The following is a 21464-nucleotide window of genomic DNA, read 5'->3' on the forward strand; positions in this document are numbered from 1 at the left end:
GGGCAGTAAGTGCAGACAGGCAGGGAATGGTTAAAGGAAGTATGCCACTGAGGGCATGCCTAAGGGCTTATATATTGTCCCCCTGGCTTCTCCTTTCTGTTTGTTCTTCCTAGCTACCGCAAAGTAAACAGATGTCCTCTATCAAGCCTTTTGCCATGATGTTCTACCTCAGGTCCAAATGATTGGATTTTGCCATCCATGGACTGAACCTGTGAAATCATGAGCTCAGAATAAATTTTTCCACCTTTAAGTTGTTCTAGTCAGGTACTTTAGTCACAGTGATGAAAAGGTAACACAGTGTGTAATACTAAAAAAGTCTTTAGCCTCAGTAAAAGAATAGAAATGAAAGTTCAATTAATGAGAGATCAATTGCTCATCAAACCAGCAAATGTTCATAATATCCCTTACTTGAAAGTTTAAATGTGTATTCCTTTTGATCTCATAATCTTTCTTTTAGGACACCAGTCTATAAAAACAAATATCACAGTGAATCTTGGCTGAGGACAGATGTCAAAAATGTTTATTTCTTCATAATCTATACTATAAAACACAAACATACATCTCTTTAGGGAAATCACTGATCACTGAATCCACTAATAGATTTATGTTGTAGAATATAATGAAATGTAAGCCAGAACTTGCTGTGGATTGAATCAGATCCCCCCCAAAATTCATTAGGCCCTAAACCACAATGTGACCTTACTTGGAGATGGGGCCTGTATAGAGGTGATAAAGATTACTTGAAGTGTTAAGGGTGGGGCTCAATCGCACAGGGTTTAATAGGAAAAAGAAACACCAGAGTTCTTTCTTTTCCACTTAAGGTCATGTGCAAGTCAGAAAGAGAACCCTCATCAGGAACCAAATTAACCAGCACCTGGATCTGAATTTCCAAGTCTCTAGAACTGTGAGAAATAAATTTCTGTTGTTTAAGTTATCCAGTTTAGTATTTTGTTATAACAACCCAAAAGGACTAGAGCTAACTAAGACAGAAGTATACGCATTCATTTGGAGAAACACTCCCATGGAAAAGAAAATGGGAATAACTTTATATTGCATTGTCATCTTGTTTCTTTTTTTAAAGAAATAAGTATGAGGTAACTATGTGGGTAACTGTATTTAAGTGTTCAACATCTCTATTAATTAGAGAAATACAAATTAAAACAACTCTGAAGATTTCATCTTATTCCAATTAGAATGGCTACTATCAAGAACACAAGCAATAATAGATGTTGGCATGGATGTTGGGGAAAAGGCACACTTATACATTGCAACTTGAGTTGCAAATTGGTGCAGCCACTCTGGAAAGCAGTGTGGAGAGTCCTCAGAAAACTTGGAATGGACCCACCTTTTGACCCAGTTATCCCACTCCTTGGTTTATATCCAAAGGACTTAAAATCAGCACACTACAGAGATACAGCCACATCAATGTTCATAGCTGCTCAATTCACTATAGCCAGATTGTGGAACCAACCTAGATGTCCTTCAACAGATGAATGGATAAAGAAACTGGGGTATATATACACAATGGAATATTATTCAGTCATAAAGAATAATAATATTATGGCATTTGCAGATAAATGGATGGAATTGGAGAATATCATGCTAAGTGAAATAAGTCAAGCACAAAACACCAAAGGCCAAAAGTTTTCCCTGATAAGTAGATGATGATATATAATTGGGGTGGGGGATGAGAGGCAAAAAAAGAATGGAGGAACTTTAGATTACCTAGAGGGAAATGAAAGGGGGGAGGGGGCAAGGGTATGAAAGATGGTGGAATAAGACCGATATCATTACCCTACGTACATGTATAATTACAGAAATGGTATGAATCTACATCGTGCACAATGATAGAAACAAAAAGTTGTACCCCATTTGTGTACAATGAATCAAAATGCAGTCTGTAAGAATAAGAAAGAAAGAAAGAAAGAAAGAAAGAAAGAAAGAAAGAAAGAAAGAAAGAAAGAAAGAAAGAAAGAAAAAAATAGAAAGAAAGAAAGAGTAAGAAATAAATCAGTAGAAGCTGCTGCCTCAGGCACCACTGCCATTGATGCCCAAGGTCTTTTCTCCTGCTGCCCTGAGACTGCCTGGAGGTCTTCTCTCTGGGTGCCACAGTCACCCACCACCACCACTGCCACTGCTGCCCCACGGGAGGTCGCCTGGAAGTCTTTTCTCTGGGTGATGCTGCCCCCACAGCCATAGCTGCTGCCACCACTGGGACTATCCCATTATATTTGCTGCTGACCCACTGCCCACTGCCACCGACAGTGCCACTACCAATACCACCACCACCCAGAGCCAGGGAGACTTCAGGTTTGGGTGCAAGTGCCCACATCTATCATAGGACACCGGTCAGGGCATGGGGGGCTGGGGTGACAGCAGGATTGCTGCCACTGACATCTTGAGGCACAGCCACCTCTGTCTGGCGATGCTGACCAGAACCTGGAGATCCAGTGTCGGGTGCCTACAGGTTTGGCTGTGCCCGGGGTCTTACTGCTGGGAATGCTCGTGGCTGCCATCTTGCTGCTGCTTCTCAGGGTCGCTCCTTTGGGTGGAGCTGGTGGTGTCTCTAAAAACTGAAGCAGCATTGAATTTGTGGGACTGTAACATGGCAGAACCTGTGGTATCTGAAGCCCAGATCAGTGGGATAGTGACTGGGTCTGCGAGGGCCCATTTGGGTCTGGCAGTCCTGTAAGAAGTCAGAGACAGGACAGAGAAACATTTGAACACTGACAGAGAGACTTCAATTTTCCACTAAGATTTATTTTATTTTATTTTTCTATTCTCTAACATCTCTACCATATTTGGAGCAAGATATTATTTATGCATCAATTTGTGGAGGAAGGTGATATATGAATGGTGCTTTGCAGTTTTGTTGTATTCTTGTATTTTCAATTTTTTTTCTTTGTATATCTTCTTCCTCTCACTTGTCTATTTTACTGGATTCTCATCCTACCTTTTCTCCGACCAACAGCCATGTCTGCTAGTTCCTCTTCCACTGTTCCTGTGGATTTCTACTTCTAGCTTCTCTCTTCCTCTCTCATGAACATCATGTCCTACACCACTTCTGTTCTCTCACTGTGCATCCATTGAAATTGTAAACCCTTTTTAGCAAATTTTCTGTTTATACTGTAGACAGTAATTGAACTCATCATTTCTGTTTACCACAAGAAGGCAGTAGACACCTTAGTGGGAGCAATTAGATTTAAGACTATACACTGTTTACACTGTGTGCTGTTGTTATTGGCCTCCCCCTTAAAGGTAAGCACTGGAAACCTTCAGGGACAATATAGGTCTATGGGGTAGAATTTATACTGCATCAGATCCACAACACTAGAAGAGAAAATATACAAACAACATGAAAAAACAGGGTAACAAAGCATCCCAAACAAAGATGCTCCAATAAGAATCCACTGACAACACAGCAGAAGATACATCCAAGAAGGAGTTTAGAATGTACATAGTTAAGCTGACATATGAAGTAAAGGACAGTATAAAAAGTGAAATCAAAGAGAAAACACACGAAGTGAAAGATCACTTCAATAAAGAATTAAAGAGTCTAAAAGAAAAAACAGCAGAAATCCTTGAAACAAAGGAAGCAGTAAACCAAATTATAAACTCAATGGAAGCATCACCAACAGATTAGACCACTTGGAAGACAGAATCTCAGTCAATGAAGACAAAATATATAATCTTGAAAATAAAGTTGATCATGCAGAGAAGATGGTAAGAATCCATGAACACAACTTCTAAAGAATTATGAAATAACAAGAAAAAAACAAACTTAAGAGTTATCAGGACATATGAAGGAGCAGAGATACAAACCAAAGGAATGCACACTCTTTTCAATGACATATATCAGAACATTTCTGAGTACTAAAGAATGATATGGGAAATCAAATACAAGAGGCTTATAAGACCCCAAATGTACAAAATTACAGCAGACCCACACCAAGATATATTATAATAAGAATGACTAAAATATAGAATGAGGATAAAATCTTAAAGGTCATGAAAGAAAAAAGCAAATTACATGTAGGAGGAAACCAATTCGGATCTCAACTGTGGAAACCAATTCAGATCCCAGACTCTCAAAGCTAGGCAGTCCAAAAAAATAATTTAAGCTCTGAAAGAAAATGGATGCCAACCAAGAATTTTATATCCAGAAAAATCAAGTTTCAGATTTGAATATGAAATAAACCCTTCCATGATGAACAAAAGTTAAAAGAATTCACAACTAGAAAGCCTGCACTACAGAACATTCTCAACAAAACATTCCATGAAGAAGAAGTGACAATCAGCAAAGGGAGGAACTACACTAAAGGAATAGTCAATCAAAGGAGAAATTAAGTCAAATTAAAAGCCAGAAATATATCAAAATGACAGGGAATACAAATCATATCTCAATAATAACCTTGAATATTAACTGCCTAAACTCATCAATCAAAAGATAAACTGGCAGATGAAAAAACAAGACCCTACAATATGCTGTCTCCCAGGAACTCACCTCATAGGCAAAGATATCCACAGACTGAAGGTAAAAGGATAGAAAAAAAAACATATTACTCACATGGATTGTATAAATAAGCAGGGATTTCCATCCTCATTTCAGATAAAGTGGACTTTAAGCCAAAGTTAATCAAAAAGGACAAAGAAGGACATTTCTTACTACTTAAGGGACTCATACTTCAACAAGACATAACAACTGTAAATACTGCTGCCCCCAAAATGAAGCATCCATATATATCAAACAATCCCTTCTCAATTTCAAGAATCAAAAAGACCACAACACAATAATACTGGGTGACTTTAAGACACCTTTCTCACTGCTGGTCAGATCTTCCAAACAAAAAATAAATAAAGAAACTAAAGAACTAAACCATACAATCAATTATTTAGACTTAATGACATATATAGAATATTTCATCCATCAACAAGCAAATACACTTTTTTCTCAGCCACACATGGATCTTTCTCTAAAACAGACCATACCTTATGACTCAAAGCAACTCTTAGTAAATATAAAAAAAAAAAAAAAAAAAAAAAAACAGAGATGATATCCTGCATTCTATCAATCATAATGGAATGAAATTAGACAGCAATGATAAAAAGTAGAAGCTACTCTAACACATGAAGACTAAATAATATACTATTGAAAAACAAATGGATAACAGAAGAAATCAAGAATGAAATAAAAAATGTTTAGAGGCAAATGAGAACATCGATACAAAATATCAAAATTTCTGGCACACTATAAAGGCAACACTAAGAGGAACGTTTATTATAGTGAGCTCATTTATTAGAGGATAAAAAGTCAACAAGTAAATGACCTAATATTATATCTCAAAGTCCTAGAGAAAGAAGAACAAATCAACACCAAAAACAGTAAGAAGACGGGAAATAATTAAAATCAGGGCTAAAATCAATGAAATTGAAACAAAAGTAACAACTGAAAAAAATTGACAAAACAAAAAGTTGGTTCTTTGAAAAAATAAATAAAATAATAAACCCCTAGCCTTGCTACTGAAGAGAAAAAGAGAAAACTCTAATTACTAAAATACATGATGAAAAAGGAACTATCACAATGGATATGACTAAAATATAAAAGATAATTAGAAACTATTTGAAAAATTTATACTCCATCAAAATAGAAAATATCAAACACATCGACAAATTTCTAGAGACATATGACTTACCCAAACTGAATCAGGAGGTCACACATGATTTAAGCAGATAAATATCAAGTAATGAAATAGAAAACACCATCAAAAGCCTACCAATCAAGAAAAGACCAGAACCAGATGGATTCATAGCTAAGTTATACAAGACCTTCAAAGAAGAATTAACACTAATACTCCTCAAAGTATTCCAAGAAATAGAAAAGGAGGGAACTCTATCAAACTCATTCTATGAGGCTAATATCATCCTGAAACCAAAACCAGACAAAGACACATCAAAGAAAGAAAACTTCAGATCAATATCCCTGATGAACATAGATACAAAAATTCTCAATAAAATTCTGGCAAATCACATACAAAAATGTATTAAAAAGACAGTGCATCATGATCAAGTGGGGTTCATCCCAGGGATGCAGATTTGGTTCAACATATGGAAATAAATAAACGTAATGCATCATATCAATAGATATAAAACAAGAATCATATGATCATCTCAATAGATGCAGAAAAAGCATTTGACAAAATGCAGCACCCCTTCATGTTCAAAATACTAGAAAAACTAGGGATAATAGAAACATACCTCCACATCATAAAAGCTATATATACTAAACCCAAGTCCAGCATAATTCTAAACAGAGAAAAATTGAAAGCATTCCCTCTGGAACAATACAAGAATGCACTCTTTCACCACTTCTATTCAACATCATCCTTGAAATTCTAGCTAGAGCCATTAGAAAAAAGATATTAAAGGGATATGAATAGGTAAAGAAGAACTCAAACTATCACTATTTGCCAATTACATGACTATGTTTAGAAGATCCAAAAATTTCCAATAGAAAACTTCTAGAACTAATAAATGAATTCAGCAAAGCATCAAGATATAAAATCAACATCCATAAATTACATGCATTTCTATATATCAGTAATGAATCCTCTGACAGAGAAATTAGGAAAACTACCCCTTTCACAATAGCCTCAAAAAAAAAAAATACTTGGGAATCAATCTAACAAAAGAGGTTAAAGACCTCTAAAATGAAAACTACAGAACACTAAAGAAAGAAATTAAAGAAGATCTTAGAATATGTAAAGATCTCCCATGTTCTTGGACAGGCAGAATTAGTATTATTAAAATGGCCATACTACCAAAACTGTCATACAGAATTAATGCAATTCCAATTAAAATCCCAATAACATTTTTCACAGAACTATAAAAATCAATCATGAAATTCATTTGGAAAAATAAGAGACCCAGAAGAGCCAAAGCAATCCATAGCAGGAAGAGTGAAGCAGGAGGTATCACAATACCAGAGTTTAAACTATACTACAGAGCTAAAGCAACAAAAACAGCATGGTATTGGCACCAAAACAGACATGAAGACCAATGGTAGAGAACAGAAGACACAGAGACAAACCCACATAAATACAGTTATCTCATGTTAGACAAAGGTGCCAAAAACATACAATGGAGAAAAGATAGCCTCTTCAACAAATGGTGCTGGGGAAACTGATTATTCACATGAAGCAAAATGAAATTAAACCCCTATCTCTCACCTTGCACAAAAATCAACTTAGGACCTGACTTTCTTAACAAGACTCCTAAAGCACAAGAACTAAAATTAAGAATCAATAAATGGCATGGATTCACACTAAAAAGTTGCTTTTCAGCAAAGGAAACATACATAGCGTGAAGAGAGAGCCTACAGAATTGGAGAAAATCTTAGCCACCCACACCTCAGATATAGCATTAATCTCCAGAATATATAAAGAACTCAAAAAACTTAACACCAAAAAAAAAAAAAAAATCAATAAATGAGCTAAGGAACTGAACAGATAATTCACAGAAGAAATACAATCGATCAACAAACAAATGCAAAAATGTTCATCATTTCTTGCAATTAGAGAAATGCAAATCAAAACTACTCTGATTTCATCTCACCCAGTCAGAATGACAATTACCAAGAATACAAGCAATAATATGTGTTGGCAAGGATGTGAGGGAAAAGGAATACTCATGCATTGCTGGTGGAACAGCAGATTGGTATAGCCACTATGGAAAACAGTATGAGACTCCTATGGAAATTTGGAATGGACCCACCATTTGACCCAGCTATCCCACTCTTCGGTTTGTACTCAAAGGATTTAAAATCAGCATACTTCAGTGATGCAGCCACATCAATGTTTAGAGCAGCTCAATTCACAACACTTAAATTATGGAACCAACCTAGATTCCCTTCAACAGATGAATGGATAAAGAAAATATGATACACAAGAATGACTTTATGACATTTGCTAGTAAATGGATGGATCTGGAGATTATCATGCTAAGTGAAATAAGCTAGTCCCAAAAAGTCAGAGGTGGAATGTTTTTGCTGATACGTGGATGCTAATTCACAATGGGGCGTCGAGAACTAAATTAGGTAGAGAGGAGTAAAGGGAGGGGAGGGGATATGGGAATTGGAAAGACAGTGGAATGAAACAGGGATTATTACCTTATGTTCACATATAACTGCATGACTGATGTGATTCTATAACACGTACAATCAGAAAAATGAGAAATTATATCCCATTGATGTATGATATATCAAAGTGCATAAATGCATTCTATTGTCATCAATAACTAATTAAAACAAATTTAATTTTTTTTAAAAAAAAGGACTCTGACCTTGGGAAAAAAAAGGAAGAAATCAAAGATCCTCTGTTAATATATGTTGATATAGTACATATAAATACAAAAAAAAAGTTGAAAGCAAACATAACATACTTATAACTTAACCCCTGAAAATACTGGGCAGGGGCAGGATGGGGAGTGCAGTTGTAGGATTATCTATAAGCAGGACAGAGGAGATAATTACTTTTATTTTGTTTCAAAAAATAAGTTAAGCAAATGCACATCCTTCTAAACCTTACGAGGTATTTTTAAGTTTAAAATGTATTTTGAATTTTTATATTTCTTCTTTAGCATCAATGAAATCACATGATTTCATTAATTATTGAACTGTGTATTTCAATAAAAGTGCCAATTTAAGAAACATGGTTTTTATACAGTAACAGATTTTTATCAACCAGGATACTAATTAGAAACATTAGAACTATATTCACTGAACCCTTCTAACTGTATCAGGGGATAAAGCAAAAAATTTATACTGTCTTGAATGGTTAAAGTTGATCTAATGTGGGTTTCCTTTTTCTTTATGTAGAGAGAATAAATATTATACTGCTCTGTTAATTACATTTCTAAGTGCTAATATATACAAACATTGTGCAAGTACATATGCCCCTTTGCAGAAAAAAAATCCTGGTTTTTATATTAAGGGAACTTTTCAAGATAGAAATGTTCTCTACATCTCAATTATGACAGTGATACAATTGTATGCATTTGCCAGAATCCATCAAATCATATGATTAAAATGGAGAATTTATTGTATAATTATACCTCAGTAAAGCTAATGCTTTCAAAAATAAAAAATGCAGAATGTATCTCAAGCCATTTGCAAGATAGAGAAAAAAGTATTCCCATATTATGGTTATTCTATATTTGTTTTAATATTTTAAGAAATGACAAGGGCAAAGAAAAATACTCAACATAGTCTTAAACAAAAAGTATTTTTCAAAAAATTAAAAGCATCCAAGCCTTCCTTCAAATGGTTGATGTGTTTTATGCTTCATATATATCACAATACAAAATGGGTCTTTTCAGTCCTAGAGTTAGAGGTCCTTTTATAGAAATACAAAACAGTTATAACTCCAAGCTTTTTCACTGAAACTCTACAAGTTTCTGCAGTCTACATTTTTATTGAAAGCAAAGGAAAATATAAACACTAGTTTTATAATTCATAGTGAAACACTGATTTTTACAAATCACAATAATAAAAGCAACCAATTCAGCAAATGACAAGTGGTGGTGGGAGAGATATTAAAAAAAAAAAAAAAAAAAAAAAAACTTAAGTTTGAAACACTTTCATGCAAGTGAGACAGTTAGTGCCAAACATGAATCACTCTTGAAAATTTAAATTTAAAAGAATCTTCTTCACCCGCTGATAAATAATAAAATAAAGACTCAAACCACTTATAATAGTATTTTCTGGAGACCAGAACAGGCATATCTATGCAGGCTAGACATTAACTGTTCTGGTATTAGGTATACCTACACAGTTAACAGTTCCTAAATTAACACAAACACCAGGGATCTGCAGTTTCCCTTTCCTACTTCAAAGCATCATCTAGGGATCTTTGTTAAAATGAAAATTCTGAATAGTTCTTAGGTGGGAACTGAGATTATGCATTTCTAAGCTCCCAAGTGTACTGGTTCATGGATCACAGTTTGAGAAGGAAAGCAGAGCACATCCCTTTACATTCTGCTACTGCACACTTACTTCTACCAGATTTATTATACTTCAGAATAAAAATGCCTAAATTTAATGTACTACATTAGACCATATGATTTGTGACATAAAATCACAAATTTAAGTTAATTCTAAAATAAAATTAAACACAGATTTTTAAAATAGAATATGCTAGGGTTAGGGTAATATACTGAATTAGAATGCAGAAGACATGGATTATACTGCAAGTTCTCCACTTCACTGGGTCATTCATTGCTGGCCTGTAGTTTCCACATTTTTTAAATCTGAGGATTAATCTTTAAGATTCCTTCCAGTTCAAAAATTATATTATTACCTACCAAGGGATTTGAGAATTTCTCCCAATAAGAGAAGTGAGTTCACAGTTGAGAACTCAATAAAAAAATGAATGGAAGAAGCAAGGCAAGGAATTCCATGCCTAGAATTTTGATAACCACTTTTAAATCATCTTTTACATATATTTAGATCATAGTGCTTATGACATCCTACTTATCACCTAGACACATACAACAAAAAGAAGCAAATGTACTCAAGTTAACTCCACTTCTAGATGTAAATACTATCTACAGGTTCAGAAATCAGTCTGATAGCCTATGAGAAGTACAAACCACTCTAACAAATGAACCAGAAAAATCTAGAAGGTATGAATATATTCTGTCAACAAAATTAACAATGGTATACAAGTCACAAAGCAAATCACTGATATGGGAGGCCTTTGGTATTATGGATTTAACATTCAACTGTTCTAATCGTGTCACAAGGTCACTGAAGTTTCATAATTACTTATTTTGCCATGGCACTAATAAAAAGGATGCTATTGGAAAGTGCAATACAGAAGTCATTTAGCAAACACTTAGTACAACAGGCTACTCAAAATTTTTATGTCAATGAGCTAGCATTAGCTCCCTACTTTTCCAGAATCTTTCATATTATCAAGTCAGTTGAAGTGGGAAAAAAAATATAAAAAGCTGCTTTTGAGATGGAAAAGGGGGCATTAAAAATTAAACTAACCCCCAATATTGATAGAAATTTTAAGTGAAAATAGTTTTGTACATAATAAAAAGGACAATGATGACTTTGGCAACTGATCAAATATGTAACATAAACTAGTCCATAACAGCTCTATGTGGACAGAAGAAAAACTTTTCATGAAAATCTCTCAGTCAATGTGTGCTCTCAATAATGCTCTGCTTAGCAAGTGAGAAATTATGCTTTAGTGGATGTCTTAAAGGCAGCAAAGCAAGGATATGCAAATACTCCATGGAAATATATTTGTGAAGAAAGCCAGGGGGCCCTACAAACATTTACATATTCACCTTGGATTTATTTCTACCAAATGTCAAAAGTCTTATGTGTTAAATTCCTCTGAGGGAAGAGATTTGCTGACAAATGCTCTGGATATGTTAGAATTCCAGATTAAAAGGAGGCTAAGTTAATGGGTTTGAATTACAATTCTTTCATTCCTCAATTATGTAAGTTATGAAGTTCCCAACTGGTTACTTGTAGGAAAAAAAAAAAAACTTTGTTCTAAAAAGAAAGCAACACAGTGGCCTGTGGTGGCACAGTCCTGTAATCTCAGCTATTCGGGAGGCTGAGGCAGGAGGATTTCAAATTCAAAGCCAGCCTAGGCAACTTCAGTGAGACCCTTTGTCAAAACAAAATTTATTAAGAAGGGCTGGGGGTATACCACAATAGTAGAACATTTGCCCAGTTTGTGCAATCCCTTCCCCTAAAAAAAAGAGCAATCTCTGGACTTAAATGTTTGATGCTGATTTTTGTTTCCTTTCCACCATTTTTCTCTTACATATTAAGAGCAAACTTTTTATACTATGTGGAAACAAACAAATTAAATCAATTAAATTAAGAGCAACAGCTAGGACCAATCTATGAAAAAAAAAAAGACGTGAGGTTATATGTGTATTGAAGATGTAATAAAAAGATAACAAATTACATTTAGGAATAAAACTAATTAATTTGTGCTACAGTGTTTATAAATTTTGGAAAATTAGACAAAAATTCATTTATTTCTTGCTTTGTGGGTAAGACCACATATAAGAGAATTATTTCAAAATTTATATGGAGCACTAACTTTAAATCAACCACGATATGTATAAACAAGCATATATCTTGATTACAAATAAACAACTGCTATATAGCAGACTATAGTATCTAAAGAGTCTGCTATCTGCCCAGACATGCTTTTAAGTGCCCCTTCTGAGAACAACAGTTCATGTACTCTGAGGAATTTCCTAATTCAGGCAGTTCTGTTATTAATATCATTCTCCACTCAACCCTAAATGCAGGGTCATCCAGGATTCTACTGTGGGAAGGAGAAACTGTCTTTGTATTAGGACAAATTAAAACAGGATTAATCTGCTACATCCTATAGACAACTTCTTATGAATGGACTACAGAAGGAGAGAAGTTCATTCATAAGAGAAAAACAGATTAACACAAAAGGAAGCAAACCTCAAAAACAAAGCTGCTTGATAACTAGATCTAGCACAGCTTGAAGACATTTCTAACTACTTGGAATATGACCTATATACTACTTACTTTTATGTTTCAGTTAAAGTTGAATTCCTGTCAATTACACAAGAAATAGTCAACTTATTTTTAACTTACTTGTGTCTATTAAAGCAGGACCCTAACAATGTCTATTATGTAATAAACTAAATTTATTTTTCTTCCAAAAAAGCTGGAAAACAGGGCTACAAATGAATTGAATCTTGTCATACACTAAAAATCATCACATATGAATGAGCAATGTTTCAAAAATTAAATAATATTTTAAAATGAAGTAATTTTAAGTGTTATATGTGATAGTTCAGAACTCAATGTAAAAACCATAACAACTATCAGTGTCATTTTACAATTGTATAGATGTCTAAAAGTAAATCTACAGTTACTTCAAAAATCAATATCTTGGGCTGAGGTTGTGGCTCAGTGGCAGAGCGCTTGCCCAGCACATGTGAGGCACTGGATTCAATCCTCAGCACCACATAAAATAAATAAAGATAATGTATCATCTACAACTAAAAACTTTTTTAAAAAAATACCTTTTTCAACTCAATTTATCTATTTTTCTATTTATATACATTCATACATTACTTAACAACAGGAACTCTGAGAAATGAATCATTAGGTTATTTTGCCTTATAAACACTGTGTGAAGGCTGGTATGTGTGAGATACCCAATGGGAGAGCTCCTGCCTACCATGCACAAGGCCCTACATTCAACCCTCAGTATAGAAAATAATATAAACACTAATAATGCACTTATACAAGCTAAGACAGCTATGATGTCACTACACTGATACAATCTTATGAAACTGCTGTCCTATATACAGTCTGTCACTGACATACAAAGGTACTTTGTACTATTCTTGAAACTTTTCTATAAGTTTCAGGTTATTTCAACATAAACTTTTACAGTTTGGTATGGTTAAGACCACAAGCCTTAGTCTAAACTGAGTGAGTTCACATTGCAGCTATGCTATAAAACAGATATCTGATAAAAAATAAGTTATTTAACATCTCTGTGCCTCAGTTTCCTTAGCTGTCATCTATGTTTCCTCAACAGTTATAAGCTTGTAGGATATGAAGAAAGAGTAAATGAGTTAATGTATGCAAAGCACTTGGAAATGTGACTGGCCCATTCAAAGCACTCAGTTCAGTAGCTACTTTTTAGAACTGTCTAGAACTTAAGTCTTATCTAAAAATTATGTCAGCATTTTGGTCAAAGGAAATGAAAGAACTTGAGATGAAAACCTCAAAAGAAAGGGTTTCACTGTTATTCACTAAGTACATGGCTTGTATGCATCCAACAGCAGAGCAGATGAAAATTACTGGAAATTCAAGGATAACACCATTAAAAATATACAAGGACTGAAGTTTTTCATTCATATTTTTTCAGTATCATACAACCCAAGTATGCCAAAAAAAATGCATAAAAAATGCAATTAATAAACTTAAAAAAAAATGCAAATCTTTACTTGCCTAGAGACTATGTATTTTTATATTCATAGAACATGAAAAAAATCTATCATATTTTTTCATACAAAAATCATAACTTATTCAAAATACTGCATCTAATGTTATTTTATCATAATTTAACAAAGTCAGAAATAAAAAAAAAAAGAAAAAATATTGTTAAAAACTCATTGACAATCCACAGATTAAAAAAGAAATCAAGACTGGGCACAGTGGTGCACACCTGTAATCCCAGCAGCTCGGGAGGCTTGCAAGTCCAAAGCCAGCCTCAGCAAAAGTGAGGCACTTAGCAACTCAGTGAGACCCTGTCTCTAAATAAAATACAAAATAAGGCTGGGGATGTGACTCAGTGGTCAAGTGCCACTGAGTTCAATTCCCAGTATCCCCCCCAAAAAAAAAGAAATCAAAATGACCAATTATTTCAATGCTATGGATAGAACAGTTCAACCCAAAATGATAGGATACAATGAAAAGTTAAACTAAGAAGAAATATTGCAGCCTTCTCTCTCTTTATCATTAAAGAAGGAACTAGAAATTTTAACAAAGGAACTTAGTTCTTGTCTTAATCAAAGTACGCTATGATAAAAAGATTAGATTTGCTAGAGATGGACACGTCTGAAATACCAGTTATTTGGGAGGCAGGAGAATCTTGAGTTTGAGGCCAACCCGGGCAACTTAGTGAGACCCTGTTTCAAAATGAAAAATAAAAAGGGATGGGGATACAACTCATTGGTGAAGCAACCCTGTGTTCATCCCCCAGTACCACCAAAAGGAAAAAAAAAAAAATTAGATGGCTTAAAGAACAGACATTTCCTTCTTACAGCGCTGGAGGCTGGAAAATCTGAGATTGGGGTACCAGCATGCTCCAGGTCCTAGTGAGAGCTGTCCTTCTAGCTGGAGATGGAAGTCTTCTTGCTGGGTTCTCTTATGGCAAAGAGAAAGAGGGATGGGGTAAAGAGATACACAGTTCATGTCTCTTATTTAAGGGCACTTATTTCATCATGAGGGCTCCATGCTCATGACCTGTCTCCCAAAAGTCCCATGTCCAACTGTTATCACACTGGGAATTAGAGCTCCAACACATGAGTGTGACAGTGCAGGGTCAAAATTCAGATCACAGCAGTACTTGAAGTTCAAATCATAAATGATGCTGGGAAAACTGTATATCCTATAGATTAAAATAAACTATGCCCTATCTCTTGCCATCTACAAAGAGCAATTCAAACTGAATTAAAGACTTAAATATAAGATCCAAAATTATAAAAATACTAGATTAAAAGAGGGGAGATGCTTCACAAAATTGATCTGTACAAAGATTTTCTGAATAAGATTTCAAAAGTACAACCATAGAAACGAAAAATTGTATCCTTATTTGTGTACAATGAATCAAAATGCAGTCTGTAAAAATAAAAAATAATATTTTTTAAAAACAGCATAAACAAACAAAAATAGATAAATAGAATTACATCAAACTAAAAAGCTGTACATCAAAGGAAAGAGAGTGAAGAAATAACCTGTAGAATGGGAAACGATATTTGCAAATGGTACACCTAACAAGGGATTAATATCCAGACTATATAAGAAAACTAAACAACTCAATGGGGAAAAAAAGAATTCAATTAAAAAATTGAAAAAAGATACCAAATGACATTTACGAAAAGATGTACAAATGAACAATAAGAATATGAAAATATGCCCAAGATCCCTAATTGCAGAACATCAAATCAAATCACAACAGGTATAACCTCACCTCAATTAGAATGGTCATTATCAAAAAGACAAAAAGTAGCAAATACTGGTATGTATATGGGGGTGGGGAAAGGCTACTTCTACACACAAGGTGGAAATGTAAATTAATAGAGCCATTATGGAAAACAGTATGGAGACTCTGCAAAAAACTATAGAACTATCATGTGATCCAGCAGAACAACTACTACTTATATATCCAAAAGAAAGGAACTCTGTATGTTGGAACATTATCTGTACTCCCAGGTTCATTGCAATACTATTCTTAATAGCCAAGATATGGAGGTAATCTTTATGCATCATTAGATGAATAAAGAAAATGGTGTGTGTGTGTGTGTGTGTGTTTCTGGGGATACTATTCAGACATAAAAAAGAATGAAATTCTGTAATTTGCAGCAACATGAATGAACCTGGAAATCATGATAAGTTATCAGGATAAGCCAGGCACAGAGATAAAATACCACATGATCACACTCAAATATGGAACCTAAAAACAGTTGATCTCATAGAAGTAAAGCAGTGGTTACCAGAGACAGGGGAAGAGAAGAGAAATGGAAAGAGGGAGAAGAAATGTCAATGCATAAAGTTACAGTTAGCAGGAATACATTCTGGTCTTTATTACAGTATAATCAACAATATTGAATGGTATATTTCAAAATAGCTAAAACAATGATGCGAATGTTCTCAACATAAAGAAATGAAATGACGAATTTTTGAGGTGATGGGTATGCTAAATACCTTGGTTTAAATACTACACAATGTATCAATACATCACATGTAATACATAAACATGTACAATTATTTTGTGCCAATTAAAAATAAAACTTAAGGAACCTGATCAAAATAGAAATTAATGATAAGTCAATCCCAAAAAATCAAAAGCTGAATGTTCTCTCTGATATACGGTTGCTAACACACAACAAGGAGTAGGGGAGAATAGAAGTTCTGTGGATTAAACAAAGGGGAATGAAAGAAAGGATCAGGGATAAGAATAGGAAAGAAAATGGAATGAATAAGGCATAACTTTCCTATGTTCATATATGAATACACCACCAGTATAACTTCCATCATGTTCAACCACAAGAATGGGATCCTAATTAGAAAAAGTTATACTCCATGTATGCATAATATGTCAAAATACACTCCACTGTCAGATATATCTAAAAGAAATTAAGAAAAAAATTAAGGAAATGAAAATAAAGCAGCCATTATAAATGATCTAAAATTTTTCACTTTTTATTTTATTTTTTAGTTGTAGATGGACATGACTTTGTTTGTGTATTTATTTATGTGGTGCTGAGGATTGAACCTAGTGCCTCACATGTGCTAGGCAAGAGCTCTAACACTGAGCCACAACCCCAGCCCAAATCTTACACTTTCTAAAACTCAAAAAATAAAGAAATCTCTCCTAAATCTTTATGGAAAAATTGTGAGCATGTGTGTGTGTGCACAAGTATGTGTGTGTGATTAGAAACAAGAAACATATTCCAGAGAAATTAAAATAATTATTTAATAATGTATGCTAGTATATAGCAACCAATGTACTAACCTTGGAAGAAAAAGAGAATTCCTTAGAGAAATATAAAAGTTATTAAAAAACAGGTCCAAATACAAGTAGAAAGCTTGAATACCATAGAAAAGTTTGAACTCAAAAGAGTTCTTTCCAGGAACACAAGAATGTTTCAATATTAGAAAATACATCACCATAACTAATTACATCAAAAACCATGTGATTATAATTGAAAAACAAAAAAGTATTTTGTTGAAAAATTTAGTCATTCTGGGCTATGGTTAAGGCCCAGTGGTAGAGTGCTCACCTAGCATGTATGAGGCACTGGGTTTGAGCCTCAGCATGACATAAAAATAAAAAAATAAATAAATAAAATAAAGGTATAAAAAAATACAATAACATTATTTTTAAAAATTAAGTCATTCCTAATGAGAACTAAGTAAATTAGTAAGTAAATGAAAGTATTTAAGTATTATAACACATCCTTACAAAAAACATTAAATACACATAAAAATAAACCTGGGGGATACTTCCCCGATTAAATGTCTAAGAGACTTTTTTTTTTTCTCAGTACTGAGGATCAAACCTAGGGCCTCATGCATGCTTGCAAAGCACTCAGGCACTAACCTTTATCCCTAACCCTTTATATTTTGAAACAAGGTCTTACTAAGCTGCCAGGCTGGCCTCAAACTTACAATCCTCCTGTGTCTATGTACACAGATTAACATATAGAATACCAATAAATTAATATATTAAAAAGTATGTATCCCTTCACAGAAAATATAAATAATATGCATCATTATACTTTATTTTCTGTCAAAACACTAGTTTACCTGTTTGGGAAGACGGAACAAGGAATTTTTATAGAAAATGTCCTTAGCTTGGCTCCATGTACCATCAATGATGATGATTGTAGAAGGATAAACAGGAGAATCTAATATAAATTCTTCCAAATCTGTAGCTTCAGCCCCTGGATATAATATTAATGTACTAGACTTCCGGCAGACGGTCGAAAGTTCAACATCTCTAGAAGAAAAATGTTTAAATATTTTTTTGTTAGCTGTGGGGGAAAACAAAAGTTTTATGATGCTTATTGAATTCGTAATAAAAATTCCCCTCTACCTAGTCATTTATCTAATCAAATAAAGATACTAATTAGTTCATAAAGTATTAGTTAAGTGCTCACAATCTTTTGTACTCTACTAATTCGTTAGCCACAATTCTAACCACTCTCCTCCAACCTTTCCAATCTTCACTACTCTTCTCCATCTAGGCTTTTCTATCCAGCTGCCAAGGGCATAATTTTAACCCTCCCAAAGAAATATCCGTGTAGAAAAGAAATATTTTAAATTGCCCTAAAATTCATTTACCTTTCTTCACTGAAGCGACGACCAATCTTTACTTTACACTTGTCCTGGGGGAGGCAGGCTGCTAGGAGAGGAACAGTCCGCAACACTTTGTTTTCCTTTAATGAAAAAATTAAATAAGACGTAGATTTTTTTTTTTTTTTTACTTAAACACACTTTTAAAACATTTATGATGAGGCAGGAGCAGGGGTTGGAGTTCAATGGTAGAAAACTTGCTTAATATGCATGAAGCCCTGGGTTCAATTCCTAGTAGTACCAAAAAAAAATTATGATGAACACTGATTCATAACTTTAAGCATAATTTTCATAATTCTTTTACTACAGGCCACAGTTTAATAAGAGGTAAAAATTTCTCTGATTTATCAGCATTAAGCATAAGTGTATCTTTTTATTCTATGTAGCTAAGTCTTTGTTCAATGTAGATATGTTTATAGGTTTACTTATCCTATAAAATATCAATCTTTATAATAGGATTATGAAAAACATAAATTTGTGTTTAGCTAAACTGAAATGTTTTTTCAGACAAGGTTTTCATTTCAATATTAATTACATCCTGTATTATATCAGCTTGAAAATAACAGCCCAGTTCTTTATGACCAGAAAGCAAGAAAGTACACAAAAAACAAAATAATGGGGCATACAAACGGACACAGAAGCCCACCTTAAAGAGCTCCCAATGCTCAAAATGGAACAATTTGAAAAAAATAAATAACATAGTATTAGACTACAAAGCATAGCATAATATAGTCTAAAATTATATAAATGTTTGAATAAAAAGTAAATGTGGGAGAAAAAAACAAATCTTCCTTACAGTACATTTCCAAATAATAAATGTAAATACTCCCCACTCCAAAAAGTGAAGCTTACTGTCTCCTTCCCACTTCAGTGTAGACTGGACTTACAGCCAAAGAATAGAGAGAATGGAAAGAGGACCAAATAACTTGAAAGTAGAAATCTAGAGACTAATTCTAAAAATTCCATTCATTTAGCCATCATCAGTGATTTTTTTCCAATATTCAATTCTAGCTTTCAACATTGGGAATCACCTTTTTATTGCCACAAGAATTCTATCTTAAATCCTATTAAGAAGATGTTTACAACTATGCCTTAAGAGTGTTTTAGGACATTTTCCAGTATTTCATATAACATACTCTCCTCCTATCATCACTGTGAGACTCTGACATGGATTTAGTTACTTTCTAAACTTTTAGCAAAGTAATACATATTTATATGCGGAATTTAAATATTGCCAAAAGATTTCAAATGCCACAACTATTCCCAGATAAAGTCCCTAGTACCATTTCCAAGCAGCAAACACTTTAACTCTTTTAGCTATTTCTTCTACGTTATCTCTGTTATTTCCATATAAGGTATACAATTTATTTGTTGATTTATTGATTTTAGATATTATCTACAAATTATCAATTATCATAATTATAAGAGCTAATAGTAATGTATATAATTCTAAGAGCGATATATAGAGTCATTTACTTTTCACAGTAAGTCAGTAAAGAAATATATTTTTTATTGTGTCCATTTTACTAATGAGGAAACTAAACCACAGAGAGGTTAATTAACTTGCCCAAGATTACAGAATTTACAGTTATTGAGGATTTGAATCTGACTCCAGAGCCCTTACTTTTTACTACTATACTTTATAACTACAGCCTCTCAAAAAAATAAGTATTTAGTTTTCTCACACTACTCCTTACCTTCACATCTTATATTTTTAGCTAAATCATTAAAGTGTTTATATCATTGTGGCTAAATATACATTGTTCACAAAGTCCAAATAGTTTAATATAACATTTTTTCTTTAAAAGTTTATTTTCTTTTTGAGAAACTTTGTTTTTATCCATAAGTCATTTTCTACATATATATATATATATATATATATATATCTGTTTTTGAAAATGCTCTATCATATCACCTTTATATGATCTCCATCAAGTCTTCTTTTCCCAAAGTTCCCTTCTGAGGCCTATCCAAATGGTTTTTCTCATTTTTTATGGGGGAATCATTAAACTGACATCTTTTTACCGAAAATAGTGTCCTGAAGATAAACATAGGTAGCCCAGAATTACTGAATTAGAGAAGGACTGGAAAGTTACTTTGTTGATAAAGAAAAGCAATATGGTATATTTGTATATGGATAAAATATATATGTTGCATGCACTATTTTGGATGGATCATCTAAACTCTGAGTAAACTATGGTAAAAAAACTTAAGAGATTTGAAATATATTAAAATTGTCACCAATTAATGAAAACACCTACGTTTTAAAAGCCATCTTATGTCTGGAACTACACAATAATTCCTTCTTCAAAAGCCAGATTGAATTTAAGATGTCCTACATACATTCAATTTATATTAGAATCATTCACACTATGCTATGAGTAGTTTTGTATTAACTAATATTTTCCTACGATCTCCTTTCCTCCCCTCTCATTACTACAGCTAATCAAGGGTTAAAAACACATATATACAATGGCACACATATAATTGTGACCAGAATAGAAAAGGATTAGTTAAAACATCTTTAAATATACATATTATAAAATATACATTTGCTGTATTCATTTGAAGAAACTAAAGATTTACTTACCTATTCTCTTTGTAAGAATAAAATGCCAAAGCTACTTCTACTTTAGCAAGAAAAGACATGAAAAACATAAGCTATGACCAAAATTTTTAAAGGGAAGATTTTATTAGCTCTTTACTCCCAAATTTTTCTTCACACAAAATTGTTGGGAGTTCTAAATTTCTATACTATTCAATAAAAACATTTTATGAAACGTGTTTCTAAAGCACT

At 33.4% G+C, this 21464-nt stretch overlaps 1 protein-coding gene across 1 annotated transcript in view; it reads right to left on the reverse strand.

Annotated features, from left to right (window-relative positions):
- Positions 1–21464, reverse strand: part of DTWD2 (DTW domain containing 2) — a 163070-nt gene that overhangs the window by 121222 nt on the left and 20384 nt on the right. Inside the window, exons 3-4 of the mRNA XM_079145680.1 lie at positions 18656–18750; positions 18119–18311 (exon numbers count right to left, since the gene is read on the reverse strand). Of these exons, the coding sequence (XP_079001806.1) occupies positions 18119–18311; positions 18656–18750 (288 nt within the window). The remainder of the gene's footprint in view (positions 1–18118; positions 18312–18655; positions 18751–21464) is intronic.

This window comes from Sciurus vulgaris, assembly GCF_902686455.1.
Source record: "Sciurus vulgaris genome assembly, chromosome: 6".
NCBI classification, from domain to species: domain Eukaryota; kingdom Metazoa; phylum Chordata; class Mammalia; order Rodentia; family Sciuridae; genus Sciurus; species Sciurus vulgaris.